At 40.0% G+C, this 26402-nt stretch overlaps 1 protein-coding gene across 3 annotated transcripts in view; it reads left to right on the forward strand.

Moving 5' to 3' along the window:
* znf385b (zinc finger protein 385B) overlaps nucleotides 1-26402 on the forward strand; it is a 59090-nt gene that overhangs the window by 21639 nt on the left and 11049 nt on the right. For 2 of the 3 annotated variants that reach the window (XM_063500193.1, XM_063500195.1), the window contains exons 2-6: nucleotides 5046-5183; nucleotides 5280-5423; nucleotides 5663-5779; nucleotides 25245-25381; nucleotides 25520-25630. In XM_063500193.1, coding sequence (XP_063356263.1) covers nucleotides 5048-5183; nucleotides 5280-5423; nucleotides 5663-5779; nucleotides 25245-25381; nucleotides 25520-25630 — 645 coding nt within the window. In that variant the 5' untranslated portion in view covers nucleotides 5046-5047. The remainder of the gene's footprint in view (nucleotides 1-5045; nucleotides 5184-5279; nucleotides 5424-5662; nucleotides 5780-25244; nucleotides 25382-25519; nucleotides 25631-26402) is intronic. The other variant, XM_063500194.1, reaches the window with a different exon arrangement.

The following is a 26402-nucleotide window of genomic DNA, read 5'->3' on the forward strand; positions in this document are numbered from 1 at the left end:
TAGGTACTTGCATGCGAATGACTAGAGCTTCACTGTAAATGCATTGAAATGGATGTTTGTGAGAGATGTGAGTTTGCTAGACCTGAAAAATGTCAGCTCGCATAAAAGAAAAATACTGATGCAGAATGTAGAATTTTTAACAAGACATAGACTTCGAAATATTTATTTAATGAAGGCAGAGGCGACGTCATGTTAAAGGTACAGATACAGGTACATGGGCATTGTACAGTGAAATTGGAGCAGAGCTTATGTCTCAGCAGATTAGCATGCATACATTCTTACTGCTTACTGTATTATTTAATTCCACAGAAATTAAATTAAATTCCACAGAATTAAATAATACAACAGCTAATTTAAATAGTGAGCAAAATAGTGAGTATAATAACATTAAAATAGCAAATATGAAAGTATAAATACTTACACAGCACCATTGTGCTGAATATTACACATTAGTTTGTGGATCGGATTGATGGGAAGAATTTAAGAATTACAGTTTGAATGAGGGGAAAGATGCAAGAATGGCTGACGCAGAGTGGGAATTGACATCTAAACCTTTGCTAGCTAAGCTAAAAAGTAACAAGGGCTTTTTTTTTTACCAAGCTTCACACGTCCATGGATGGAGCAGTCTAGGCCAGCTTTCTGATTTCCCCCAAAAAGTGAGTTATTCTGTCATGGGGGATTTATCAAATGCCCTGATGGGGGGAAAAGCATTTTGAGAAAGGGATGTTTTCCCTTCCCACTGTCGCCAGTAAGTTCATGCTCTGAGTAGTTTGTTGAGTCTTTTTCTGTAAAATCTTTACCTTATTATGTGAGCCCACCAAAACATTGTTGAGAGGATGTTGAAGATGATAGAAGACATTAGTTATAAACAGAGAAGAGATTTTTTGAAAAAAATGATAGCTTGAAATTTGTCTTCTCAGTCAGGCTTGCACAAATAAGGTCAGCGTGCATCACAGAACGAGACATACAGTTATGCAAAAATAAAAGTTTTCAGAAGACTCGTTGCAGTTATCTGAAAAACTAAGTCCTTGATTTAGTAGCTTGTGGAACCAACTTTAGCAGCAATAACTTGAAGTAATTGTTTTCTGTATGATTTTATTAGTCTCTTACATTTATGTGGAGCACTTTTATTCCACTCTTCTTTATAAGGTTGCTTCACTTCATTGAGGTTTGCTGCCTTTTATTTATGCACAGCTCTATTAAGGACCTTCCACAGGATTTCAGGACTTTAACCAGGCCATTGCAGCACCTCGATTATTTTCCTTTTCAGCCATTCTTTTGTTTGCTGGTGTTCTTGAATTCATTGTCCTGTTTGAGCTCTAGTTGTCGGACAGATGGCGTCACATTTGACTGCAAATACTTTGGTGTCCAGAGGAGTTCATAGCTGATTCAGTGTATGCAAGATGTCCAAGCCCAAATCATCACCCCTCCCCCACCGTGCTTGATAGTTCATTCCTCAGGTTTCTAGTTTGTTCAGATGCAACTTTGCAAACCTAAGCTGTGCTGTCATGTTGTTTTTAGAGATTGATGCACTGATTTTTTCACAGGACAAGAAGAAGACAGTTTACATGAAGTAAACTGATTAAAAATACCCAACGAAATGAAACAAAAAAACCCAACACCAAATACATTATTTGCATTTTTTAAACATCGATGAGGTGAAGCTTTCCAGTTCACACCAATTTTAGACTTTTTTAGGAATCTTTCCACGTCCTGAGAATATAACTTGTCACCTTTTACTTGTAACCAGATTTAAACATAGTGTTTTAAAAAGCTATGAAGGGCCGACTGGATTTAACTTCTTGGCACGACTAGGGTAGACAGACACCTACTTGCTCTCATTAATGTCACTTGGGGTAGTTGTTCATGTTTCTAACAGTGGCCACTCATGTTAAAAGTGTGACCACTGGTAGAATAAAAGAAGCCCCAGCAGCCCTAATGGCGTTATTCCCATAGAGCACTGTTATAAAGAGGGTGTGTAAAACTGTTGACACCTCCAACTGCAAAGAAGGCTGATTATTATGTTTTTGTATATATCTTTTTAATCCATAGAGGCATTATACCTCTAGCTGGAGCTTTATTTGGTCTGCTTCATCCCAATGTAAAGTTAAAGGCTGAGTGTTATGATGTCTGTTAGGTCAGTGATGCTCAGTGGGCTGCACAGTATGGAAGCAAGGGGGCAGGCGGGGGGCAGGCGGGGGGTTGCCATCAGCTGAACACTTTTAGTTCAAATGAGTAGGTGCCATCTTTGAGTTTAGTATTCAGTTCTCGACATTCATTATGGTCTTGCACTTCTGGATTTAGCAGTCACAGTCTGAGATTCACACACTGACAGAGATGATGAACTGCATTTCACCGCAACATTAAGGACATGCAGATGAGGCTGGAACTCAGTCAGGTGTTTCTTTGAAGTCTTTTCCAGGTTGGTGAGAAGCTCTACCTGAACATATTCCTACTTTTCCTCATCAGTCACGAATTACATTGTTGCTTGACCGGTGTCAGTGTGTGCGTCTGTGTGTGTGTGCTTATGTATGTATGAGATTATAACCCACAGCTGGCCTCTCTGATTACTGACTGCCTGGTCAGCCTGGATTAGACTCATACAGACACACACACACACACACACACACACACACACACACACACACACACACACACACACACACACACACTACAACAGAGAAGCTAAACACACATTTCATTTGGATCTTGAACTCTCAGTTCACTGACTTAGTCTTTCTCTGTCTGCGTCTTACTTTGTGCGTTTGTGTGTGTGAGAGTGAAGATGTGTGCATGTATTTACCTGTGTGTGAGAGTGTGTGTGTAATTCCCAGCTCAATAGAGCAGATATATTTAATCCTTCCCTTGCTGAAGCTGATGTCAGCATGAGCTGGCTCTCTCGCTCTGTGTGTGTGTGTGTGTGTGTGCGTGTGTGCGCGCGCATTTTGAAGCTAATTCATCACAGTGGCAGATTAACCAGCTGTCTGCAGAACATAAAGTCCACCACTAACAACCAGCTGGAAGAGGGAGCGAGACAGGAAGTGTCTCCTGATAACTGAACCGTGACATGGGTTGTTTTGTGTCTCTGCCTTACACATTAGAGCGTTAGTCTCTATTTACCTTTACAGCGCTAAATTCTGCATTACCAGTGAGCCTCAGTACCTGCGTCTAACAAGACACAGGGAAACTGTGCATGATGAATGAACAAAGAAAAATCTGGAAAGTAAAACTAAGGGAGATGTTTCAAGCTACGCTCCTGGCCGATGCAGACTGATCTAGATCTAAAACTGTCTTCCACCAGAGATCACTCCAGCTAGTCTCAGGCCACACCTGTTCTAGTGGCCAACCTCACAGAAATCCCGTGGAGCTAACGGCACTATGGCAGGCTGAAGTGGGCAAAACAAAGAACCCAAAAGGCTCAAATACACAGACTTATCAGCCAAGGCAGAGCAGCATACCCAGCTCCTCACTTTGGGATGCAGAACAGTCAACAAGCAGGCAGCTGAAAAGTTGAGGAGGGGGTTCAAGAACAAGCCTTCTAGTCACGGGAGAGGCAGATGAGCAACGCAGCAGGTGACTTTGAAACTAGAGAAAAAAGAAGAAGAAGAAGAAGAACAGCTTGATTCTGACTGAGGTTTCTTCCTGTTGAAAGGGAGTTTTTCCCTGCCACTTTCACCAAGTGCTTGCTCAAAGGAGGTTGTTTGATTGGTAAAGTTTTCTCTGTGTTATTGTATTTTATTTACCTTAAAATATAAAGCCACTTGAGGCCCTTTCTGTTGTGATTTCGCGCTACATGAATAAAATGGAATGGGATGAGCAGGGCCTTTACTTTTATTCCTCGAGCTGCAAACACCAAATAGCTGTCCTAACATTATTTAAGTCGGATTTCATTAATTTAAACTTCACAATGGCTCTGACTATATGAGTGTAATGTAATCTGCCACAAACTCACGTGAAAGAAAGATTGTCAGCACCGTTTCACAAAGTGCACAGCTTTTAATAAATTTTTTTGTAAAAATTTAATGTTTTTTATGTGCAGAAACTATAGTTTCACTCAAGCATAATGAGTTATTTTGTGTCGCTGTGCACACGGGCGAAATCGAGTGTCGATAGTAGAGAGGAGCAGACCTTGAGTTAGTGCCATAATGATCGTGTCCCTGTATTTATATGAGTAATGTACATTGTGGCAGTAAACCAAACTAAATGAGAGGGTGTGTGTGTTTTATTGGAGGTCATGTGACTTGGCAGCGCTGCCAGGACAGCAGATGGACACAGTCATGGTTTGACCTACACACACACATATGTCATGATTCCTCTCTCTCCTCTTAGTCATTACTTCATCACTTTCCCTGTGAGCGTTTGATGCTTCGCGCTTTGTTTCCGGTGTCATTCAGGCCTCACTCGTGTCTGTCCGTCCACCCATCCGTCCCTCAGCGAGTCTTCCTGTTTAAGACATCCCGATGTTTGGTGTCACCTTCACGCTGGCGCTGCAGGCAGAGCTGCTATGTTGAATCACTTCAGTGTTATCTTGTGACGTTTCTCTGGATTTCTTCGCTAGTGTCTTTAAGATAATCTCTTCCAGTAACAGATATTAACTGGTGTGATTAGGAAATTTAAGTTTCAGTTTCTTTGAGGGTCATCTGAGTGTATTTGCAACTTATTTAATTGTTGAGAGAGTGACTCCTTACAGAGCTGGTAAACCTTTGGAGCTGGCACACTGACTCCTGATGTAGGCAAATTAAAATAACTCTCTAACCTTTTTGCACCGCTGTTTTATAGTTTTATATATTATTTTATAGCACATACTTAGCTCATGTTCAGGTCAACAAAACCTGTATCATTAGGGTTTTTCTGATGGTCAGCTCTTCAATTCAAAGTGTCAAAGCTCATTCAAGTTAAAATGAAAAAGTAGATGTCTTTGGTGTTTAGTTATTTTAAACCTTAATGCAACTTTTGGAAGAATTAATAATTCCTAATAATTCCATGTTACATAAAAACTGAGAACAGTGATTGTAATTTGTGTTTCTCTCTCTTCTCTTCTGCAGGGATGAAGACTCCTCTCAGCCCCTCTCAGCTCCTGGAGAGTGGGCACATCTTTGGCTTTGGAGGGATGTGTCAAGAGCTGATGGACACGCCCACACCTACGTCCATCAGTCTCTCTGTCCCACACTCTACATCCTTAGGTGACTGACATGTTAAGTGATCGGCAACACAGTATACCTCTGCAACTCAAGGCAAACAATGTAGTTTTCTCCTCTTGTCCCTGCTTTTCTTTTCAGGTCAGAGCGGGACGTACTCGCTGTGTGAGGTGTGTAACCTGCAGCTGACCTCTGCTGCTCAGGCCCAGCTGCACTACAATGGCAGATCTCACCTCCGGAGAGTGAGACAGCTGCAGGCTGGAGAGAACAGGCAGCAGGCAGCAGGTAATTCCCTTCTGTAATGTGACTGCCGTATCACAGCAGCGTCTGCATGAGCACATGTAAAAATCCGCTAACGTAAGATTAGTTAAATAACTGTTAACTGTCTTCCCCGAGATCCAAACAAAGATTTGAATGGAAAGGAAACTAAATAATAATCAAGTGTAGCAGCAGCAGCAGAGATTCTTCTTCTTATTGTTGGCTCTTTATATGTTCTAATGGGTCTTTGATGTCTTTGATATGAGTAGGGGCCCAGTCCAGGTCTCTTCCCCAGGTCACAGGGCTCAGTTCTCAGCCTGCAGGACTAACTCCAACTCCCGGCTTAAGTTCAGGCCTCAGCGCTCCTTCCAGCACGACTGCAGGTAGGACCAGGGCTAGATCTTGTTTTGCCTCACATTTTCAGTTATAAACTGACAGGCAGGTGATTCGTGTCCCGCGTGAGAGGAAATAACTAGTCTGTACTTTGCACTCCCATGCCAACCATCATGCCAGTTGTCAGGATACCCAGAGGGGCATTAAGAGCTAAACAGGACGTTAATTTGTAAAGTCTGACTGCTGTCTGCTGAGCGAGCGTGACTTTGGCTCATCCATCATCAACAGCTGCTGCCCCTGGGAGAGGTTACACTGTGTGTGTGTGTGTGTGTGTGTGTGTGTGTGTGTGTGTGTGTGTGTGTGTGTGTGTGTGTGTGTGTGTGTGTGTGTGTGTGTGAATGCTAGATTGGAGATTGAGGTCTGACAGGATAAACTGAACCTGCATCAAGTGACATCATCACTGCAGTTTTTTACGCAGCCTCTGTATGTTTAGCTCCGCCTCAGCATCTGCTAGTTATGTCAGCATTGTGAGCTATGCTGTGGCTGCTGTTGTATAGTCTGTGAGTCCATTCACTCTAAAATATCTCTGTTAAATTGATTATATGCAGTTCGTGATGGTTCCCTATAGCTCTCAGAGACTTTTGTGGTTGCCCGACTTGTCTTATAGTTAAAATACAAATAATATATATGAATACCTCAACATTTTTAAATAAAATAAAATGGTTTAATGGTTTGGTTTAGTTTTAGTATTGCCGGGTCCCAAATTTAAAGCGTTTGTTAATCGTCTTTAGACTGAAAAGATGTAAATTCAGAATTTTAAAATCCTTATTAAAACCACAACATTAAAAAATCTGTAAGAGGTTTAAGAATATCTAAGTCAACTATTAATACAAATTATGAGGTCATAAAATACAGTGTAAGTGTTCTGTGTAAAGTATTGATGAAATATGATACAGAATGTGGATAATGTACAGGATCCTAAATTGTTAGCCTGAATATAAAGATCAAATGCTTAACATGTTAATTCCAGTAAATATATCAAATCAAGCATAACACTTCCAGTATGTAATCACTTAGATAATAAAGTTGTCTGGTATATAATTTCTATCCATGTCCTAAAACCCAACCGTGTAGACCTTTACAGTTTCCTACTGACTTCAGTAATTTGGTTACTTTCCTGAGACTGATGTTTGGGGTCTGAAATGATGCTCTTCCACAACTGCTCCACGAGTGCTATCAAATTAAGTTTGTTTCCCTCTTAATAAACTACAACAGCATCATCAGGTCAAGTCTTTAATTTTAGATGTGCTATTATATGTTGAGTCTGTTTTAACAGCCCTAAAGCATTTGAATTCTTTATAACAGAGCAATAGCAGCATTTCTCACAGCGCCTTCTGCTGGTGAAGTTACAGCTCACATGCCTCGACCCCATTTAGCTGTTTGATCAGAGGAGACTGGAACAGCTTCGGAGCTTCCTCAGAGGTTAAACCCCGCTTCCTTAAAGTCAAGCTGCTGGTCAGCAGAGTGAGAACGTGTTGTAAGATGTAAAGGAGTTAAAGTGGAGCAGCCAGCAGCAGGTCATTAAACTGGGACACGGCACCGCTTTGAATCCACCCCGACATCTCTCAAATGCATTGTGAACGTTTGGTGTTAGTCCCTAAATGTATTAGTCTCCACGCAGAGCTGCTGTCACGGCATCTTTGTGTGACTTTTCCTGTCGGACTGTTCCAGTTTGTTGCTGAAAACACAAAAACGCAGGACACTTGTAAAAGTGTGCTGTAGTGTCGAGTGGAGCAAGAAACATACACCCACTGACACCTGTGTATGTGCAAGTGCAGCAGATGTAATTATATACTGTGTGTCCATATCAGTGTGCAGGGTACAATAACGCTGATTAAAGATTAAATCTCTCTCTATTGGACACACACACACACACACACACACACACACACACACACACTCAGTCTGAATGATCATGTCGTGCTCTCTTTCTCTCTCTCCATTACGTGATGCTCGCTCGACGATGAAAAGCTCTTTGGCCTGAACTCAGTGGTCCTCCAGGCCAGTCTAAGTGTGTATTTGTGTGTGCGTGCAGTGTGTGACAGTGACCTGGCTGAGCAGCCTATCAGCAGTCAGGTCGGATGACATCACAATCATTGTGCTGCAGGAGGGCATTTGCTGCTATCAGTGAGCTCCAGAGAGGATGGCTTCCATATAAAACTGCTGTAAATCAGAAGAGCAGATTATTTTGTTTCTAGATCGTCATTCGGCTGGTTGTCCGAAGAAGCCGGGTCCATAGAGTCAAGTTTGTCATTTTCTTTTCTGTTTTTCTTCTCCTTGCACGAAGAGTAGACCTCAGAAATGCTCCAAAGTTACAAACTGTCAGTAACTGAAGGACAAAGTTATTACTCACCAGTATGAGAAGTACTCAGACACTTTACTCAAGTAGAAGTATCACAATAGTTTAAAAATGCTACACAACGAGGCTTGCACTCAAGAAATAAGTACTGAATCTGTCTATTTACTGGGTTGCTATTACTGACTCGTGTCTATCAAGTCATGGAAATTAAATTAAATGAATAAATATAGTAAAATGTAGTAGTGCTAAGTGATGTATTGTTGTGTAAATGTTACATAAACAGCCTTCCAGTTCTGCCTGGAGAGAAGCCTGTATGTAATGATGCAGGTAAAACTTGGTAAGGACATTTGATGATATTATTACAAACCAGGAAAAGATGAAATACCACAATTAACATTTTCTGTCAAAGACATGTAATAATACATGAGTACAGTAAAAGCTTACATCATAACTTCTGCCAAAAAGATAAGAAATACCCACCGAAACTGCAACAAAATGAAGATAATCTAGTAAATATGTGCACAGAGTCTATGTGGGTAAAAATTCAAAACATGAATTACATAACAGGAGGAGGAGGACTGCATAAGATGGTGAATCAGCCATGAATAATGCATGGATAATTGGAAATTCATGATCCTGATATTAATAAAATTAGCTAGGAAGCCAAATGGAAGTCATGGGAGTGTCACCTGCTGCTTTTCAGCTTCGTCAGGTGAAATTAAGTCTACTAATTTAAAAACATTTCCACATTGCAGATTTCTAAAAAAAAATACAGAAAACAGAGTCAAATATCTCAAACTAAAAAAAGAGTAATGGGACTGTTTATGAGCTGATGTGCCAACGTGGCTCATTATGTCAGCAGAAGAGAGGGAATATTAAAAAATAACCCTCAGGTTTTAACTTCTAGTGTGGCAAATCATTTTCTGGATCAACAAGTCTGCACTTTCAAGGCAGTGACAAAGTGCAATACTAATTCCAATTTGGAGCATGTTCAATAACAAACTTAAACACACACTCTCCAAACCCTTCAGCTTTATATTCCTGTATGGTTTACATTAATGTTTAATGAACCAGCTGTGGGGAGTCCTCCACTGCCAAAACTGCATTTTTGTCTATCCTGCCTCCTTAAGGAAGAGTTTGATCTTGTTGGATAAAGAAGATAAACGTCACACCCTCATCCACCTATTTCTCAACAAAATGATTTTAGTACATCTACATCTACATACACTAGTGACTGTCACTTTTCCTGTGTAAAGTATTTAAATTGTCAGTCGCTCTGTATGTGACTAGTGTGCAAACAAATACACTCTCTGGCCACTTCTGCTCCTTAACATAAATATATTAAGTCAATCACTTGGCAGCCATTCAGGTCATGTAGGCATGTATACATGGTTGAGACGACCTGCTGCAGTTCACCCGGAGCATCAGAATGGACGATAAAGCCGCTTTAACTGACTTTGAATGTGGCACAGTCCTTGGTGCCAGATGGGCTGGTCTGAGTTTCTCAGAAACTGCTGATCTGCTGGGATTTTCCCACGCAAGCCCCCAGGACGAGCAAGGTGTACCTAATTAAGTGGCGAGTGTACATTTTAAACTGAACCCATCAGTTAGGCTCAGGAAAAAAAAAAACACAAATGGAAAAAATGTGTTTTTAGCTTAAAGGGAAAGAGAGCCGTGACTTTTTAGACCATGAAGTGTGGATGTGCTGTACTGAGTGTACTTACAGTATTTTTATTTTTTTTGCCTCAGTGGCAATTAGTGACCACCAGGAGGCAGCATACACACTTGTACCCGCACAAAGACACATTTATACACCCACAAATTCGCTAATTAAATGAGTGAATTCCCATGATCCACTTTCTCAGTACAAATGAAGAGATTAACTCACATGAGACTAATTACATTTACAATATTACAGCTCCTCTCGTTTCCTCCTTACTCCTCTCCTTCATTTCTTTCCTTTACTTCCACTCTCTTTCTTTCTTGTTTTCTTCAGATCTCTTTGCCTCCTCCATATTCTTTACATCTTTTCTCTTCTCTTTCTGTAGAAGGTATTCTTTTCTTCTCTTCCCTCTTTCTTCTCTATGTCTGCAGTGTTGCTGCTGAAAACAACAGCAGCACTGTGCGTGTGCTTTTTTTTAAGTTTCTAATGTGTTTACTGCTTTAACTAAATGTATTTTGGTGATGTTCTGAAAGGGTGAAGGAAGCACTGCATTTTCCATTTCTCAAAGAGGTGCGGTTATGAATACTCCGTAGAGTTTGTTTTTAATGAATGTTTGATTTTAAGAGAAGATAAAGTTATTTTATAGGGATTATTTGGAGTCAGAAGTCATGTGAATGTACTTTGAAAAGTGGGTTTTGTGTTTGGAGTTTATAGAAAAGGGTGAAAGGGAAAGAGTCCTGGTAATTGTAAAAACTGAGTTTCTGATTGGATGCTTATTACGGACAGTGAAAATGTCAAACTCAACCCTCTGTTTTTCCTTTTGTCATCTGACTGTGTGTGTGTGAATAAGCTAGCTCTAATTAGCTCTCCTGGGCTAATAAAGGTCACAGTGTTGTGTTGCTCAAACCCCATTCATAATAAGCAGGGAAATAAAGAGTTATTAATAGGCACATATTGAAACAGTGTGTGCATGTTTGTTAGACAGCAAAGGGGTAGAGCAAGTGTTGATGTGTGGTCTTGTGTTGATGTATTCAGCAGTGTATGAATAGATCCTGCTGATGGATTCACACACTCATAGTGCTGTATGGTGATGACAACAGGCTCAGCGGTAGCGACCGGGTAAGGCTGTACGATCAGCTATGAACCAATGATCTGTGCCTCCCTGACTATATCCTTGACCACTAACCCAAAATAATTCATGCCCATGTTGGTGCTAAGACACTGGTAAAAGACTAGTATGACCAGTATAAAGCTGATACATGCAGTATGGCTGGGCTACACAGCTTAAAAGCTGATTAGTTTATTGACTGCTGTCAGTTTTGGCTTCGCCCGATCTACAATGTACCAAACCTGTGTCGCACTTCCTATCGGTGGTAGGTCCACAGTGCATAATAATTATTGTATAATATAATAAATACAGATAGAATAGTGTGTAATGTTGTGGATCATTTTGTTTTGTGTGTCAGAACAATGAGGCGATTGCTGAATGAAAACAGGAGGAGTGATAGACCTGCTGCCGTCAGGCCTGCAGGTATCAGGCTGTGATGTTCTCCTTTATAGTGGACAGAAATCTTTTTTTGGAGTTGCACAAATAATTTATGTGGCATCTTATTGAATGCAGAACAGCTGATTGTTATGTAAATAGTTTGAAATGGTTATTAAAAAAAGTGTAAAAGGTAAATGGGTGCAAGTAACTTTGTTGTTTGCAAAACCTCTGCATATGATTTTAAAATTGACAATTTATATTTGCATTTAAAGCTATGAAATATGATTCATTAAACATGTTTGTGGTTGTTACAGTAAAATATATAACTTTTTTCTACTCGGATTTTATGTTTTTTCTCTGATTTTAGATCAATTGTGTTAATACAGTATGTCAAAATGAAAACATAACTGTAAATTCAGACACGTGAGGTTGTGCTGAAAAGGATGATACCAAACAAGGCAAAGTAAATAGTTTTTAAAGGTGAAATGTGGAGGGAAAATCAAAAGTAGTTAAAATGGCCAATTATACCCTGGCCCCATGGTTAAACTTTTTTTTTTTTTTTAAAGTAACACAATAGTTACTTTTCAAGTAATGAATTACTTTTAGAATCTTGTAACTCAGTTACTAACTCAGTTACTTTTTTGAAGAAGTAACTAGTAGCTATAATTAATTACTTTTTCAAAGTAACTTGCCCAACACTGGTCATGATGGCGCTCAGTTGTAGTTTTGTACCTGCACGTGGACAGAGACAATTGCTTATGCGGACACTTTTTTTTTTGAAAACTGTTTGCGTGGACATGATATTTTTGAAAACAGTAGAGGACAAACCCTGTTGTTGGTCAGTAGATAAATAATTTGTTGGTTTATTCCTTTTCTTTTTTTGTCATGATGCCACAAACTGAGAGCGAGCGAGCAACCCGGTGACACAGAGAGAGACAGACAGAGAGAGAAAGAGGGATTTCCACTGAGACACAGGGGCTGTCATCACCGTTCACCATGAATATCATCACCTCAGTGATTCACATACACTGTGCACTCTGTCTCTTTCTCGCTGTGTGTCGGTCGCCCTCCTCTACCCTCACACACGTGTCTCTCCGCGTTCACACAAACAGTCAGGCAGTGAGTCTGCGCTGTTTGGTGTGGGATTTCTCTTGGTTAGTTTTTTTTGTTATCAGGGGAGCAGATGATAGGAAAGAGAGAGAGGAGGAGGAGGCCGAGGAGGTGAGACAGCTGTCTTCCTGTCCGTGATGTGGAGTAGTTTCATGAGTCGAGGTAGGAAATTCTTATTCTGTTTATTTGTTTTAGCGCCACATTCTTTGTTCTTTGATGCTATTTTTATTTTTATTTTTTTAAGTTCTGGCTGAAATGTTGCATTTATGTGGGCACACAGGTGTTTATGGTGGAACCTGGAGGTTGTGACCTGGATTCACACTTTCAACTGAGGCTGAGTTTTGTCTAAAAAAGGTTGAAAACTGTTACTGTCCAAGAGAAACACTCAGCTGTTAATCAGAGGATTATTACACATATTTAAGAAGGGTTATGTACACAACTCATTGTCTGGAGCTGGTTTCTAGCATTGTTATTTTAGTACACATAAGTGCATTTTTTTATTCATTTGTTTTACTGTATTTGGATTTTTTTTTTCATTTTAAGACACGAATAAATTTATCACAGGTAATTACAAGAGGGATATTAATTTGTGAAATTCGCATAGCTTCATCTCACAGTTTTCAACAGCTTCACTACAGGTAGCAGCACAGTGTGTTCAAAATTGGTACCTACATAAAGCATGCAGATAAACTGACTTTTTACTTTCTAATTGGTGGAATTTCCACTCAGGATTTATACTACGTGCAAAAAAGGGAATGCACACAAACATATCAAAGTGGATCTGTACTCCTGACTTGTACTTACTACCATTGCTCCCTCAGATATGTTTCAGAAATCTCAGTGTATAGATGAACATTAGGGTTCCCTATAGTACATGAAGGTTCATAGACATAACTGTGTATCACATAAGAAGAGAGTAAAGCCCACTGACTCTGTGACTGCTTCCTGGCTGTTCTGACATTCCTCTTATAATAGATAGCGTGACTGCTGTGATTACATGCACGCTGCTGCTCATCACCACAGAGCATCGTGTGCTTAGGAGACAAAAACACACACAGTAGATTCCCTTTACCACTGCAACCATGTCTGGTTTGATTTATGCAGATCAACCTTTCTTGGTAGTGTCCACAATCTGTGGACTGCAGTACTGTGCAAAAAGTCTTGACCCCCTTTCACCCCTCATTCTTTTATTTGTTGCTTCCAAGAAGCCAGGCTTGCTTGTAATTTTCTTTTAAATGATCTCAAGTAATAGTTCTCCAAGTTTTTTTTGTGTTTTTCCTTGGACATTAGCTGCTTTCCCCTCTTATTTCCAGTCCAGTCTTTGAACCTGACCATTTTCAGAGAAACAATTCAAGCATAAAAAAGACGCCTAAATCAAGGGAGGAACCACTTTTGTGCTGGTTCGTCTTAGCAAAGAACCAAATTTAAATGATATCTTTAAGCACTTTGTTACTAGCAGCTTGTTGCAAAAAACCTAGAATTTATCCAGTTCGATAAGCATGAAATAGCATTTTTGCACCAACAAGATGATTTCCAAAGAGCTAAAGCCAAAACCTTGGCATGTCTCATCATGATATGCAGTGTGTCCTTTAAAAATATGAGGAGGCTAGAAAAGTGGAGGATGAAAGAAGATGCAGCATGCCTAAAAAATGATCTACAGCAAATGAACAGTATATGAAAGTGATGTCCTTAAAGGCTTAGATTCATAGATTTAAGTCTGTTCTCATTCAAATGAGATATTTCCACCTGAATAAATATTGCATAATAATTATTGTATAATATAATAATAAATACAGATAGAATATTGCTGTGGTGGTTAGTACTGTCGTCTGACACCATAATGGTTTCTAAGTTATCTGAGGCCTTTCTCTGTGGCGTGTGGATGTTCTCCCTTCGTGGGTCTCCTCCCACAGTCCAAATACATGCATGCTAGGTTAACTGCTGATTCTAAATTGACTGCAGTTGGGAATGTTTTTGCGTTTTCCATTTTGTCTCCATCTCCATCCATGCAATATACTGGTGACCTGTCCATGGTAAACCCCACCTCTTGCCCTATGGCAACTAGATGTAGCGGGTAATGGTATACATAGATGTGCTGTGGCGAAGACTCTGAGGTTTACTGCTTTTGTTTTATTTAGTTAGCTGCATTGACTGTCCTACTGTACTGTTTTTGTTGCTTTCTAGCCTCTAGCTGAAGTGAAAAGGTGTAATTTGGAAAGTAATACAAGAGTACATCATCGGCTTAACTTCACATTGATATCTGACACCCTTGATCTCTGGTGGCTGCACTAACAGGTGGGTGGGTAATGAAAAGTGATGAAATGGAGATAAAGTGAAGAGTCTGAGGAGTCTGTTTTTTAAGCTGTGTTATATAGGGTAGCTTTCGTTGCTGGATTATTGCTTTAGATTTTATTCATGATGTAGATATTAAAGTTTCACAATCTTGTCGCCAGCAGTAAAAAATATACTAGAAAAATGTTTTTGAGAGGGCTACAGATCATATAAAGAAATACTGTTGCGGCTCGTCTCACAGCTAATTTCAAAGTAAAAGTCTTTTGTCTCGTGGGGTTTCTTTTTAGGGTTGCAGAAAATGATAATTCTTAACCTTTTAAGATTTTAAGATTTTAATGAAAGTGACCTTTCCCTAGCACTGCCCTCAGGATAAGCTTTACATTTTCAGCCCCCACTATAGAGTCTAAGGAATTTTCTCCTGCAGGTGATTGTGCTGTTATGTTTCTGTCTGTTTCTACTGTTTTCTCTCGAGTCTCAGACAGGAGCTCTCCTGTCTGCTTTCATATTCTTGATTGGTCTGCTCTGGGTGTGTTTGTCTTCTTTTTGGATGAAGAAGGTTCTGAACATGACCTACTTACACACACACACACACACACACACACACACACACACACACACACACACACACACACACACACACACACACACACACACACACACACACACACACACAAGCTTGTTATGCTAATGTGTGTGTTTCTCTGCATAATAATAATGCAGTGTGATGTCTAATGCTGCCGTCAGCAGATCCACACTCTGCCTATGTCCCTCCACAGCTCGTTCTCTGTGGATAAGGAATGTCTAAGATGCAGATGAAGGTAGTGAGACGGGTTCTCCTCCCAAAAGGATCAGTGGTGTATTAATATCCTGATACTTTCAGACTTCATGTGCAGCTGCAGTGGTTTCAGCTGCAGGGTTTTCTGCAGTGGGAAGCAGGTGACAGATACTGTACTGTAAAGGATGTCCTGAGGCGGAACTCGGCGCATAGAGGCTCCACTGGTAGGCTGCTCACCTGAACCTCTTTAGTGACACATGAGTAGAAAGTGGGGGAGCAGGGCAGGCAGGCTTAGGACCTAAGGATGCAGGATACGGGACTTCTGAGTAGAACTGAAAGCAAACCTTTATTGCGGGCTGATCTCTAATAAAAAATTCCGAAGTAATCCAAAAAGAAACAGAACCAGGGAGAAAAAACATCCCAGAAAACAGGAAACACACACCTTCATAAAATCAAGGATGATAAAACAACCAAGAGAAGCAAACTAAGGACTTAAATATACACATGAGGTAAGAGCAGAGTGGAGACGCCTGGGGAACACAGCTGAACAGAATCCAACTAATGAGTCAAGGGAAGCAAAACTGAATGTAATATAATCAAAATAAGATAGAAAACCAACAAACACAGAGACAAAAACCCTGGCTGCTACTAATGATGACATTCATAGCCGCTAAGCAAATATAGAAGTCGTGTGTCATGGTTGGTACATACATACCATAACATAACATAAAACATTATGACTTCATTGTTTTCATAATTGCCAACAGCTTCAAAATTAAGTCACAACTGCTGCAAACAAACCAATAGATATTGTTTGCACAGACAATATAAAATGCTTTAATATCAGTAATCTGTATTTGCCTACTGCCTCAGATGAAAATGTCTGTTATGTAGAATGCCTGTGGTAGATGAGCTCAAGAAATTGTTTGTTCAACAGGACATAATTTGTTCCAGTGCAGGCTGTCACCAACATATACACATAAGATATACATGATAAACAGTTGGGACTGGTGGAACACAATGCCCATGATGGAGTTTTGAATTAATGAGCTGGTATTTACAGTTGCTAACTTTTTAGACAAAAACACATTTCTGTAATTTTACATCTGTACACCACCACAATGGATTTTAAACCAGACAGCTACTTTCAGCTTTAACTTAGTAAATTGAACAAAAGTACTGCAGTAACTGTTTAGGAATCACAGCCACTTTTAGACGTAGACGTGTTTTCAAAGGCTAAAAAAGTAATCAGACAAATAAAGCCACTTCACTGGTGCACAGAAACAAAATTGCAGAAGTCGTGTTATTGTCTAAGAAGTTACAGATCTAACTGTATTCAATGGTTTTCTACTGTAACTGAGCACCTAAGGCCCTACTAGCTGCATCAATGCGCTGCTTTATTCTATGCCTTTAAGCACCTCCTAATTATCACAAACATACTCAAACTCTGATGGATGCTTTGGGAGCAATTTGGAGTTCAGCGTCTTGTCCAAGGACACTTTGACATGCAGACTGGAGGATCGAACCACTGACCTTCTGCTAAGTAGATGACCTGCTGTGCCTCCTGAGCTGTAATTGAGAGCACATTTTTGCACTGGTGGGGTATCCTTTAACTGCGATGCTTTTTTCCCCCAGAATTTTCCATTTCTGTTGGGAACGTCGCTAAAACTTTCCCACTCCAAACTTGAATGAGCCAGCATTTCTTTTATCTAAATAACAATATATCAAACACATGGTTACTTTTACTCATTGCCTCCGCTGCTGTCGTTATTTTGATGTCGTCACATGAGCTTTCGCTGCGTCTGCACAGGTAGCCGATAGACTGGCAGCAGATTCCCAGTTTCTTTTGCGCTACTGCAGCTAGAATATTTGAGTTTCTAAAAATGCCATAAGCCCTTATTCCATTTTAAGTTAGCAAAGGGACTTGCTTTTTGTCACCAGATGGGGAGGCGGGTGATTTCAGTGTGACTGTGTAAAAAGATTTATGTCCACACAACATGAGTAATATACACTCACGCAGACACACACACACATACCCGTGGTAACCGTAGACGTGTGAACCGGCAACTGCTCTGATCTTATCTCACACACACACACACACACACACACACACACACACACACACACACACACACACATGCACACACAGCAGTGACTGCAGCGGGGTAATGTAATCTTTAATCCTCCGGTATAATCTGTAAGTAGTGTGTGTGGTTGTCTTTTCTTTCTCTCTCTCCCTCGCTCTCTCTCTCTCGCTCTCATCCCCAGGGATAGAGTTACTTGTCTCTAGAGGAAATAGCAGCAAGGGATTAGGAAGTAACACACACACATAGAGAAACACACACCTGACGTTGAGGCTCGGGGGTCCAGATAGCGATGACACATGCCACTCTTGTTCCAGTCACCTGATACGTTCCCTCTCTCTGTCTTTCTCGCTCCCTCTCTCCCTAACACACACATACACACACAGAGTACATGGTGGGTGTGTTTGGCTGTTTGGATGTTTGTTAAAAGACTATAGCAGTGTAACACGGACAAGTAGAGTCAAACTGAATAAATACAGAAGGAAGAGGAAGAAAAGTGGGAATTAAAACATCAGGACTGAGATAAAGCCCCCACCCCCAAAAAAGACATCTGGCTCAGGTAGGACCCTTCAGTTGGTTTAAATCTCAAACAAATATCTCGGTCTTCACTGCCATCTCCATCGACATCCTCTCCTCCTCTTTCATCTTCATCACATCCTGCAGTGTGGAGTTACTTTAGCTCCATCCATTCTAATAACTTTAGGGTCTGATTAACAGCACCAGATGTTTCTCTTTAGTCTTCTGAGCTGGATGATCATATGTAGAGTGAAGCTGCATTAACAGTGTGGATAAAGACATACTGAAGATTACATCACAGACAATTCTCTTTTCCAGAGGAGCATTTTCTGGCTCTGTTCCCCGTCAACATCCACGAGGAACAGAGCCTCATGGATGTTGACGAGGAATTTTCTGGAACACCAGATTAGTGGTGAAGACGGCACGAGCTTTAATTGCATTCTCCCATTTTATATTCCTTTTCCGCTTGTCTTCTGTCTCTGACGAATGCATCTAGGACTTTTTTTTGTCTTTTTAACAGTGGCTTTGCGTCTGTTTTTGGCTATGGATATTACACACCTATGATGGACACAGGGGAATCTTTACTGCAAAGATAACACTGAGCTGTCTTTATAATGAAGTTAGTCTAGTCTCAACAATACCACTATTGTCAGATACTATTTCTAATGCAGTTTTGAGACCTTGATAATGCTAATGTGAAGACCAACCACAGTTTAAAATAAGGTAAGAGAAGACGTTCTTTATTTAGCTCAGATTTGAGAAGTTCTTTTGTTACATCAGTTAATATAATAACAATAATTATTATTATTATTATTAGTATAATAATTATAATAAAAACAAGTAAGGAACTAAGGAACAAGTAAGTAATCACAGAGCCAGCCTTCATGCTGCTGCTCTGTAATCCTTCTGTCACATTTATAATAGGTTTATCACGTCTTTATCACGCTAATGTCAAGTTGTCACAGCTAAGACATCTAAGTTTGCATTAAGAATGACTAACTAACTAAATGCCAGTGATCGCCATACAAATCTTAGACTGTATATAAAAGATAGACATAGCCACCGTGATATCACAGAATGGTCTGACTGTCGCTATCTTGGTTAGCAGACTACATCCGTATACTGTCTGTATGCTGTCATCACACAGACACCGATACCCGCTATTTAGTGCTTAGTAAGATCCTAATAAACTGCTAGAACTTTACTGGCCAAAACTAGAGCACAGATGTCTTCGGCTGGCTGCTAGTGTAGTTAATTCCTCAGCTAAGCAATATTACTTATCAGATAAGTCTTAAAAAAATCACCAAAATGCATGAACCTATAAAAATGTGCCTTGCTCTTCTGTTGGATTTTTGACCTTTCAGTGCATAATGATGTGTGTACAGTTTGTTTTCTGATGTCTTGTGCCCTTTTGAAATTGATTGGTATTTGGTATTGGTATTTACATTCCAGTATTCATCAGGAATTGAATGGACGTGACAATGGGATTGACTTGTCCTACAAAAAAAGCACAGATTTTTTTGAATAATATGTTTAGGAATTGGGAAAAATAATCTTTTTGACAAGAAAAGAATTGTAAACAGAAATCCTTCCGTATTTGTGGCTCAGCAGTGTTCCTTTCCACACTCTCAATCACTATAAATCAGTCTTTAACCTGCTACAAACACCAGAAATGCTCTGTGTATCAATTTATGCTGCTACTGTAAGCGAAAGGTTGTGTGCAGCTCAGTCGCTCCATTTCGATTTATACACCAGGGGCATGTGACTGATTAAATATCAGCCACATTTTTCAGTAACCACACCCACTGGGCACAGAGCTGCCCGGGTCAGATCACTTACAGGAGCCGCAGTCTGCAGCTCTCGGTGCAGCAGAGCACCGTGCAAGGTTTTCGTTTCTCATGTCTTTATCACATGAGCCTCCAAGCAGAACTAACTGCGAGCGTAAATATGTGTTTGGATGTGTGTGTGAGAGGTGTGAATGCCAGAGATGACCTTGACTGCAGCCAGAGCCATAAATCTCACTGCTGTACGGGGAAACTCGGCTGACCAGCAGGAAGCTGGATGCTACAAATGAATAAAGGATCAGAATCAGTTTATAGGCAGCTTAATCTCAGCAGCTGCTGATGTCAGCAAAGGACACGCCAGGAGAGACGCTTTGATCATTTAAAATGTTTGGAGCTCTGACATGGTGTGATTTCTACAGGAATTTAAGACAGGAATTTTGGTATTGCTCTAATTAGAAGATAAGAGAATTCCTGAATGTACACCTTTGACCTATAGCGAGCGATCTGCACATTTCTAACCTTTGAGTGAAACAGAAGAAGCTACCATAACTCACTAGCACCCTCCAATCATAGTGTACCCACACAGAATATTTGATTTATTTTTGATGACAACAGCTTCTTTCAGAAGTGTGTGGGTGGTTTCAGCTTCCTGACTTTCCTGTTAGCTTAGTTACAATTTTATTATTCACAGAGTCCTTTGGCCTCAAGCCAATAATACTCTGTAAGTATGGATTTACTGGAGCTGTTTCTTCCTTTTGTCTCTCACTTTGCAGAGAGTTTGACACTAGAATTGCTACCTAGCTGGCATGTAGCTCAAGGTGTAGAGAAGAAAGGAGGGAAGTTCAAAGAGAAATCTGATAAAGCATCTCAAGAAAACAAAACAGTAGCAACAGATAATGAGCTTCACGCCTTCTGTTTTCTCCAGACTGTGATTAAAATTAATAAATAACTGTTAATTATTGTTTAACCTGAGATGCTCATTGTGTCTCAAGTGAAGAAAAAGAAGAATTTTCTTATCAAAGTTGAGATTAAAAATAGAGTAACAGACTACAGGTAAAGGTTTCTGTATTGGTCAAACGTGGTGGTGAAAGGGTTTCTGACTAGAATATGTTAAATGAAAAAGCAAGCTAAAGCTTAAGTTTTTCACATGTATTTTAATCTCTTATTCATTTTTTAATTTAATTCTAATTTTGAGATTTTTACTTTTTTTTCTCACATTGCTCACGTTTTCTTCTTCTTTTTCTTCCTCCCATCATTATTATTATTTGTAGTAGTCGTAGAAGTTTGAAGAGGTGTGTTTACATTTTATAAGACCAACTAGTTTTCATCAAACGTTTATATGCATGAACACACACACAGATTTGTGCATATATTCTGTTTGTGATTGAACCCACTCTGCATCCCTGGCTGACGTGAGTGTTAGCTCTCCGTCTATCCCTACAAGAAATCATAGTCTATTTCACCAAGAAGCGCAGATGACCTTTGGTGCTTTCTGGAGTGGATTTAGCTGGTAGGTTCAAGTATCCAACCAAACTGGGCAGTTCCACTTTTACTGGTTTAATCCACTCAGATCCAGTTCTAGTGTCAGACTACTCTAATTTGCTTAGTTAGTTAGGTTCCAGTTTTAGGCCATTCCAAAGTGGTAGGCGGTAAGTCTTCTGTGTAAGTCTTGGCAATTCAGAGTATTTGCCATTTGACAGCCATTTTGGTCACACCTCTGGGGTGTTATTTGGGTAGTTATTTTTAAAGGCCAGAGAATCACATCTTTAATTTTTGTATTTACTGGGACATAAAAGTTGCATCTACTGAGACGCCAGCCAAATCAGATTAAAAAACATTGCAAGATATCATATACACAGCTACAAGACATTATGACTTAATTTGAAGCTCAATTCTCAGTGCCAACACGGTCCATCTTTATGGCTGAAGCGTTCAACAAATGCCGTGCTAATTTAAATTCTGAATTTGGTCAGCCAAGAAAAACAATGTCTTTGCTGCAAATGGCAAGCATATCTATCCTGCCACCGCAGAGTTTAAACAGTTCTGAACCTGTGCTGTGCACATGCATCAGTGCAGCAACACGATTGGCTCAAATGTTCCCCTGTTCAACTGTTGATTGGACGTTTTGGTGACAAGGGCAGAAATGTTACAAAATTCCCTCATAGATTTCTATTTCTCTTTGTCTCATGATTTATCTGGTTACAATTTCAGTGTCAGACTAAGTGACTTTCTGTCATATTAGGCGCCAGTCTAAATTGGTCAGTGTGATTATCAGACAGGTGCAAACCTGCCAGCTCCAGTTTGAAGCGTCTCAACTTGTCAGCTTTTTGTTGCTTGTCCCACTTTGCAAAGTTGCACGCTGCGAATGGAAATAGTTTATTTAAAGAATCTTGTAAGGAAACTTTTTGCGTGTTTGTTTACAGCTAGTACCGCATCTCAGGGATCTTTTGACAAATCACCAACAGCCTGAAATAAAGCTGACTGGCTCATTAGTTTGCTCTTGGCCAGTTTTCATGCTGGTTTATGAAGTGTTTCCATGGGAGTGCAGTAGCAGATGTTTAGATCAGTATTTTTAGCAGCTTCTTAGAACAGCAACTTAGTGTAAGGGAGAAGGGTTACTGTGTGTGTGTTGTAACCAGATCTCAGAGGACAGAAGGACAGAATTAAGACCACTCTCTCAACACTCTGTTCATCATACTCACACATACTGAAAAATATCTTCAATTCATACCGATCATGAATGGTCTACACCAGAGGCTAACAAGTAACTGAATTCAGCAGGTACAGTCACAACATATAAAGCCAAAAGATATTTGCATCAGGAAACATTAAGGCTAGAAAAATAGTCAGCAGGCTTAAGATACAGGATTTGTAAAGGCTTAAAGGGTCCTCAAAAAGTCCTTCAGGATGTCAAAAGGGTCCTTGAAGAAGGTTAAGCCATCCTTGAGTAGTTTCAGGGAGGTCGTAAAGAGGTTTCTGTTGTCCTTTAGGGAGTTTCACCATCTCTTTAATATGACTAGAGGACTGCAAGATCTCTATTGTCCCAGAATTCAGGAGATGTCACACCTAAAAAAACCAAAAAAATCAAGTAAAATTAGAGTTTAATGCTAATGAGATCACTGAAAAGAGAAAGGTGCTGGTTGAGGATGGGGAGGAAGAATGCTTAGGCTTTCTTGAAGTGCTTTCTGTGGTTCAGCTTGTTCTTACTGTCTTTAAAAAAAAAAGTTTCACGTGGCATCGGTGGTGTTTGAAGAGGCTCCAGTGGTTCTCCTGAGTGTTTTTTAGGTAATCTTAACATCGTGGATTTTTTTACATGTTAATAGGCTTTTTAAATTGGCTGAACTTATCATCAAGGTGGTCTCAGTGGTGCTTAAACAAGCTCTGAAGGCATTATAGCGGTGCATCTGAAGGAGCTCCAGTATGACGCAGTAGGTTAACAAATATTTTGGTTGTTGTAGTAATGACGGTCTGCAGGACTTCTTTTTTTGTAACCGATCCACCAAGCTGACACAATAGGCCACATTTAAAAATAGACACTAATGTGTATTTACTATCATAAATAACCTCCCGGATCCAGATCGTGATCTGAGCCGTATCTGCCCACCTTCACATTCGATTACAACACCGTCTCATGTTGTTCTGAACTTAATAATCAGCTGTAGTTATAAATACAGACACTGACTCACAGTGCTGCTATATGAGGATAAACTTAGAGAGTCAGCAGCCTGGCACACAGCTCTTCCACAGCTAGCCTAATGTTACACCCACACACACACACACACACACAGAGAGAGAGAGTTTTACAGTATTTAAAGTCTGGGGTGAGCTATAGTGAATTTTCTGTTTGTTTGTTCTGAATAAGATTAATACATTGCGACTGGTTTAATGTGTTGTGGATCACAGTCAGTTACAGCTCATCAGAATAGATTATAATAGGTCTTAAAGTAAAGTCGTATTTCTATATTTTATTTCTAATCTTTTATAATGGTACAATTAGAGTTCATGTAGAGTGGATGTAAATGGGTTATAGTGCTCACATGAATGCATTAGAAGTCATGAAGAGTTGGCCAGACTGTTATTTAAAATGGGATATAATCAGGTTTACCTTCATTACATTACACTGGACATATGCACTAAACCAACATGACCAGAAACCTCCTCCTACTCCTCTTCTTCCACCGCCTCCCCCTCCTTCATCAGGCCTGATTCAGATGGCATCAGCGTTTCCACCCACACACTGTTGTTACAAAAGATTTCACTGCAGGGCTTTGACATGCTGTAACTTTAAACATACACAGAATAATATGCTTCTCTGCATCAGGCAACTAGAATGAACTAGCAGCAGCAGGCGGATTCAAACATCTTCAACTGTTTTCCTAAAATTGCTCACATGTAACCACCCTCCAAATAATCCACTGCTAATAATTCTTGGCAGATTTAGAGTACTTAAGTTTTGTTTGTTGAAGAAATGTTTTGTAATAGTTGTGTATAGTGTGATGTGGTCAGCTTGGATTCTGCATGAGCTCGGTTAGTGTACTTCCTGTCTTTTGAAAGTTTACATGTGCAGAGCAGGTCTTTCTGGCCGTGTGGCAGCTGGACACGTGGACTCATTATGTGAGCCAATCGTTCACCCTCTCTTCGCTTTGTCTTTCTGTATTATTGCCTCTCTCTGCCCCGAGCAGCTTCAGCTCCATATGTTCTGTATCCATATGTTAGGTACTGTTAAGCAGATCTGCTGCTCAGGTTTCCAGGTCGTAACTCCAGAGATATCAAAGATGGGGTCCCTTTGTTTGATCTTCAGAGAATATGCCAAGAAGTGTGTCTTTCTCTTTAACAGCCACAGTTGTAGATATATTTCCTGATCCTTACAGATGGTCTCTGGTCCTCATTCTAATTTGATAACAACAGTCCTGATGAATGTACATTTACATCAGTATCAGGAACTGATTAATTTGACAAAAGGCTATTTATGAAATCATTACTCAACAAATGTTTGGATAAAAGTTCTTAAATGTATTAATAAATGTAATTTAATTTCACTTTCATAAAGTGTCAACAGACTATACAGACAATACAGCTGAGGAATCATTATTAAAACTCAATATTGGCCAATATTTGTAGCCAAAAGGGACCAAATTAAATCTATAACATCATAAAATGGCTCACCCGTTTTATGTAGCGTGAATACGAGTCAACCAGGGGTTTTTTTCTGGATTCATTTCTAGATGTTTTCAGTATGGAAAAATATAAGTATATCCTTATTTTCACATTGTGGTGTGACTGTAGCAACTCTGTGAAGTGAAATTTGGGTCAATATAAGTTTCAGCTTTACCCTTAAAGCAGAAACTCTGCCCTGCAAACCTTTGTGTTGTTGCTATGTTTGTTTGAAGTGTGTGAAAACAAGGGTATTAGAAATCAATTATTTAAACTCCGTGTCTGTTCCCAGGAAGTGGGAGTGGTGCAGTGGGCGGAGCGTTGCCAGGTCTCATAGGTGCCACTGGTCCCTCAGTCATGATGAAACCGTTTCTGCCGTTTCCTGTTGAGACAACGTCACCAGTTGGACTTTTCCCAAACTTCAACACGGTTAGTGTGTGTTAGCGACAGGTGAGCGTGTGTCATAGCTGCAGGTCAAATAGATTGAACAAAAAAATCTTTCATGGTGTCATCGGTACTCGGGTTGAAACAAGCTCGTGACCTCTGACCTCTGTGTGTCTCATTCAGATGGACCCGGTGCAGAAGGCTGTCATCAACCACACCTTTGGCGTTACCATGGTACCTAAAAAGAAACAGGTCATCTCCTGTACTGTCTGCCAGCTGAGGTTCAACTCTGACGTAAGTGTCTGTGTGTGTGTGTGTGTGTGTGTGTGTGTGTATGCGTGTTGTGTTTCTGGTCGATACACAAGATATAAATATAAATGAAGTGTTTGCTTATTAATACATTTACAAGTTTGCTAGAAAAAGTTAGCACTGTATCTTAGAAATGTTTGCTCATTAGCACCTAAAGCCTGTGAAACTGAATTAGTTTTGCAATCATAAATATAATTCAGCACATCTAAAATTAACATTTGCCATGCAAGCTAATCTGAGCTTGCTGTTAACGACCACATTTCAGTCCTGCGTTTTTATGGGATCTGAACCTGAAAATGAACAATAACAAAAAACTGCCGTTTATTGTCTGACTTTTACTATTTTCACTGGCGTTACTGTGGATGGAAGTTTATTCTCAAGCAGTTTATAGTTAGTCTTGCTGAAAAGGAGGGTCCTACCACTAGAGAGATGAAGTCTTTTCTTTCTTTTTTTTTTGTATAATTTTGTGAGGTGCTCCTGGAAAAGAACAGGTGCGTATGCTCAGGTGTAACACCTCCCCTTCCACACCCTAATGACACAGATCCGCGTAAATGACACTCTGCCCATTCACAGACGACTGCTGTGCGGTAACGAGCTGCCTCATTACGAACATGCCAGTCAAACATCACTTATTCATGAGCTGGTGAAATTATTCATGAGTGAACATGAAAACAGGAATCACGGCTCAGAGAAGTAAGAGAGGAGCGTGAGCTCAGTCTAATGGGCTGTGTAAAAAATGAGTCATCTAGACGGTCAC

The sequence above is a fragment of the Pelmatolapia mariae genome, linkage group LG16_19 (genome assembly GCF_036321145.2).
Source record: "Pelmatolapia mariae isolate MD_Pm_ZW linkage group LG16_19, Pm_UMD_F_2, whole genome shotgun sequence".
NCBI lineage: Eukaryota > Metazoa > Chordata > Actinopteri > Cichliformes > Cichlidae > Pelmatolapia > Pelmatolapia mariae.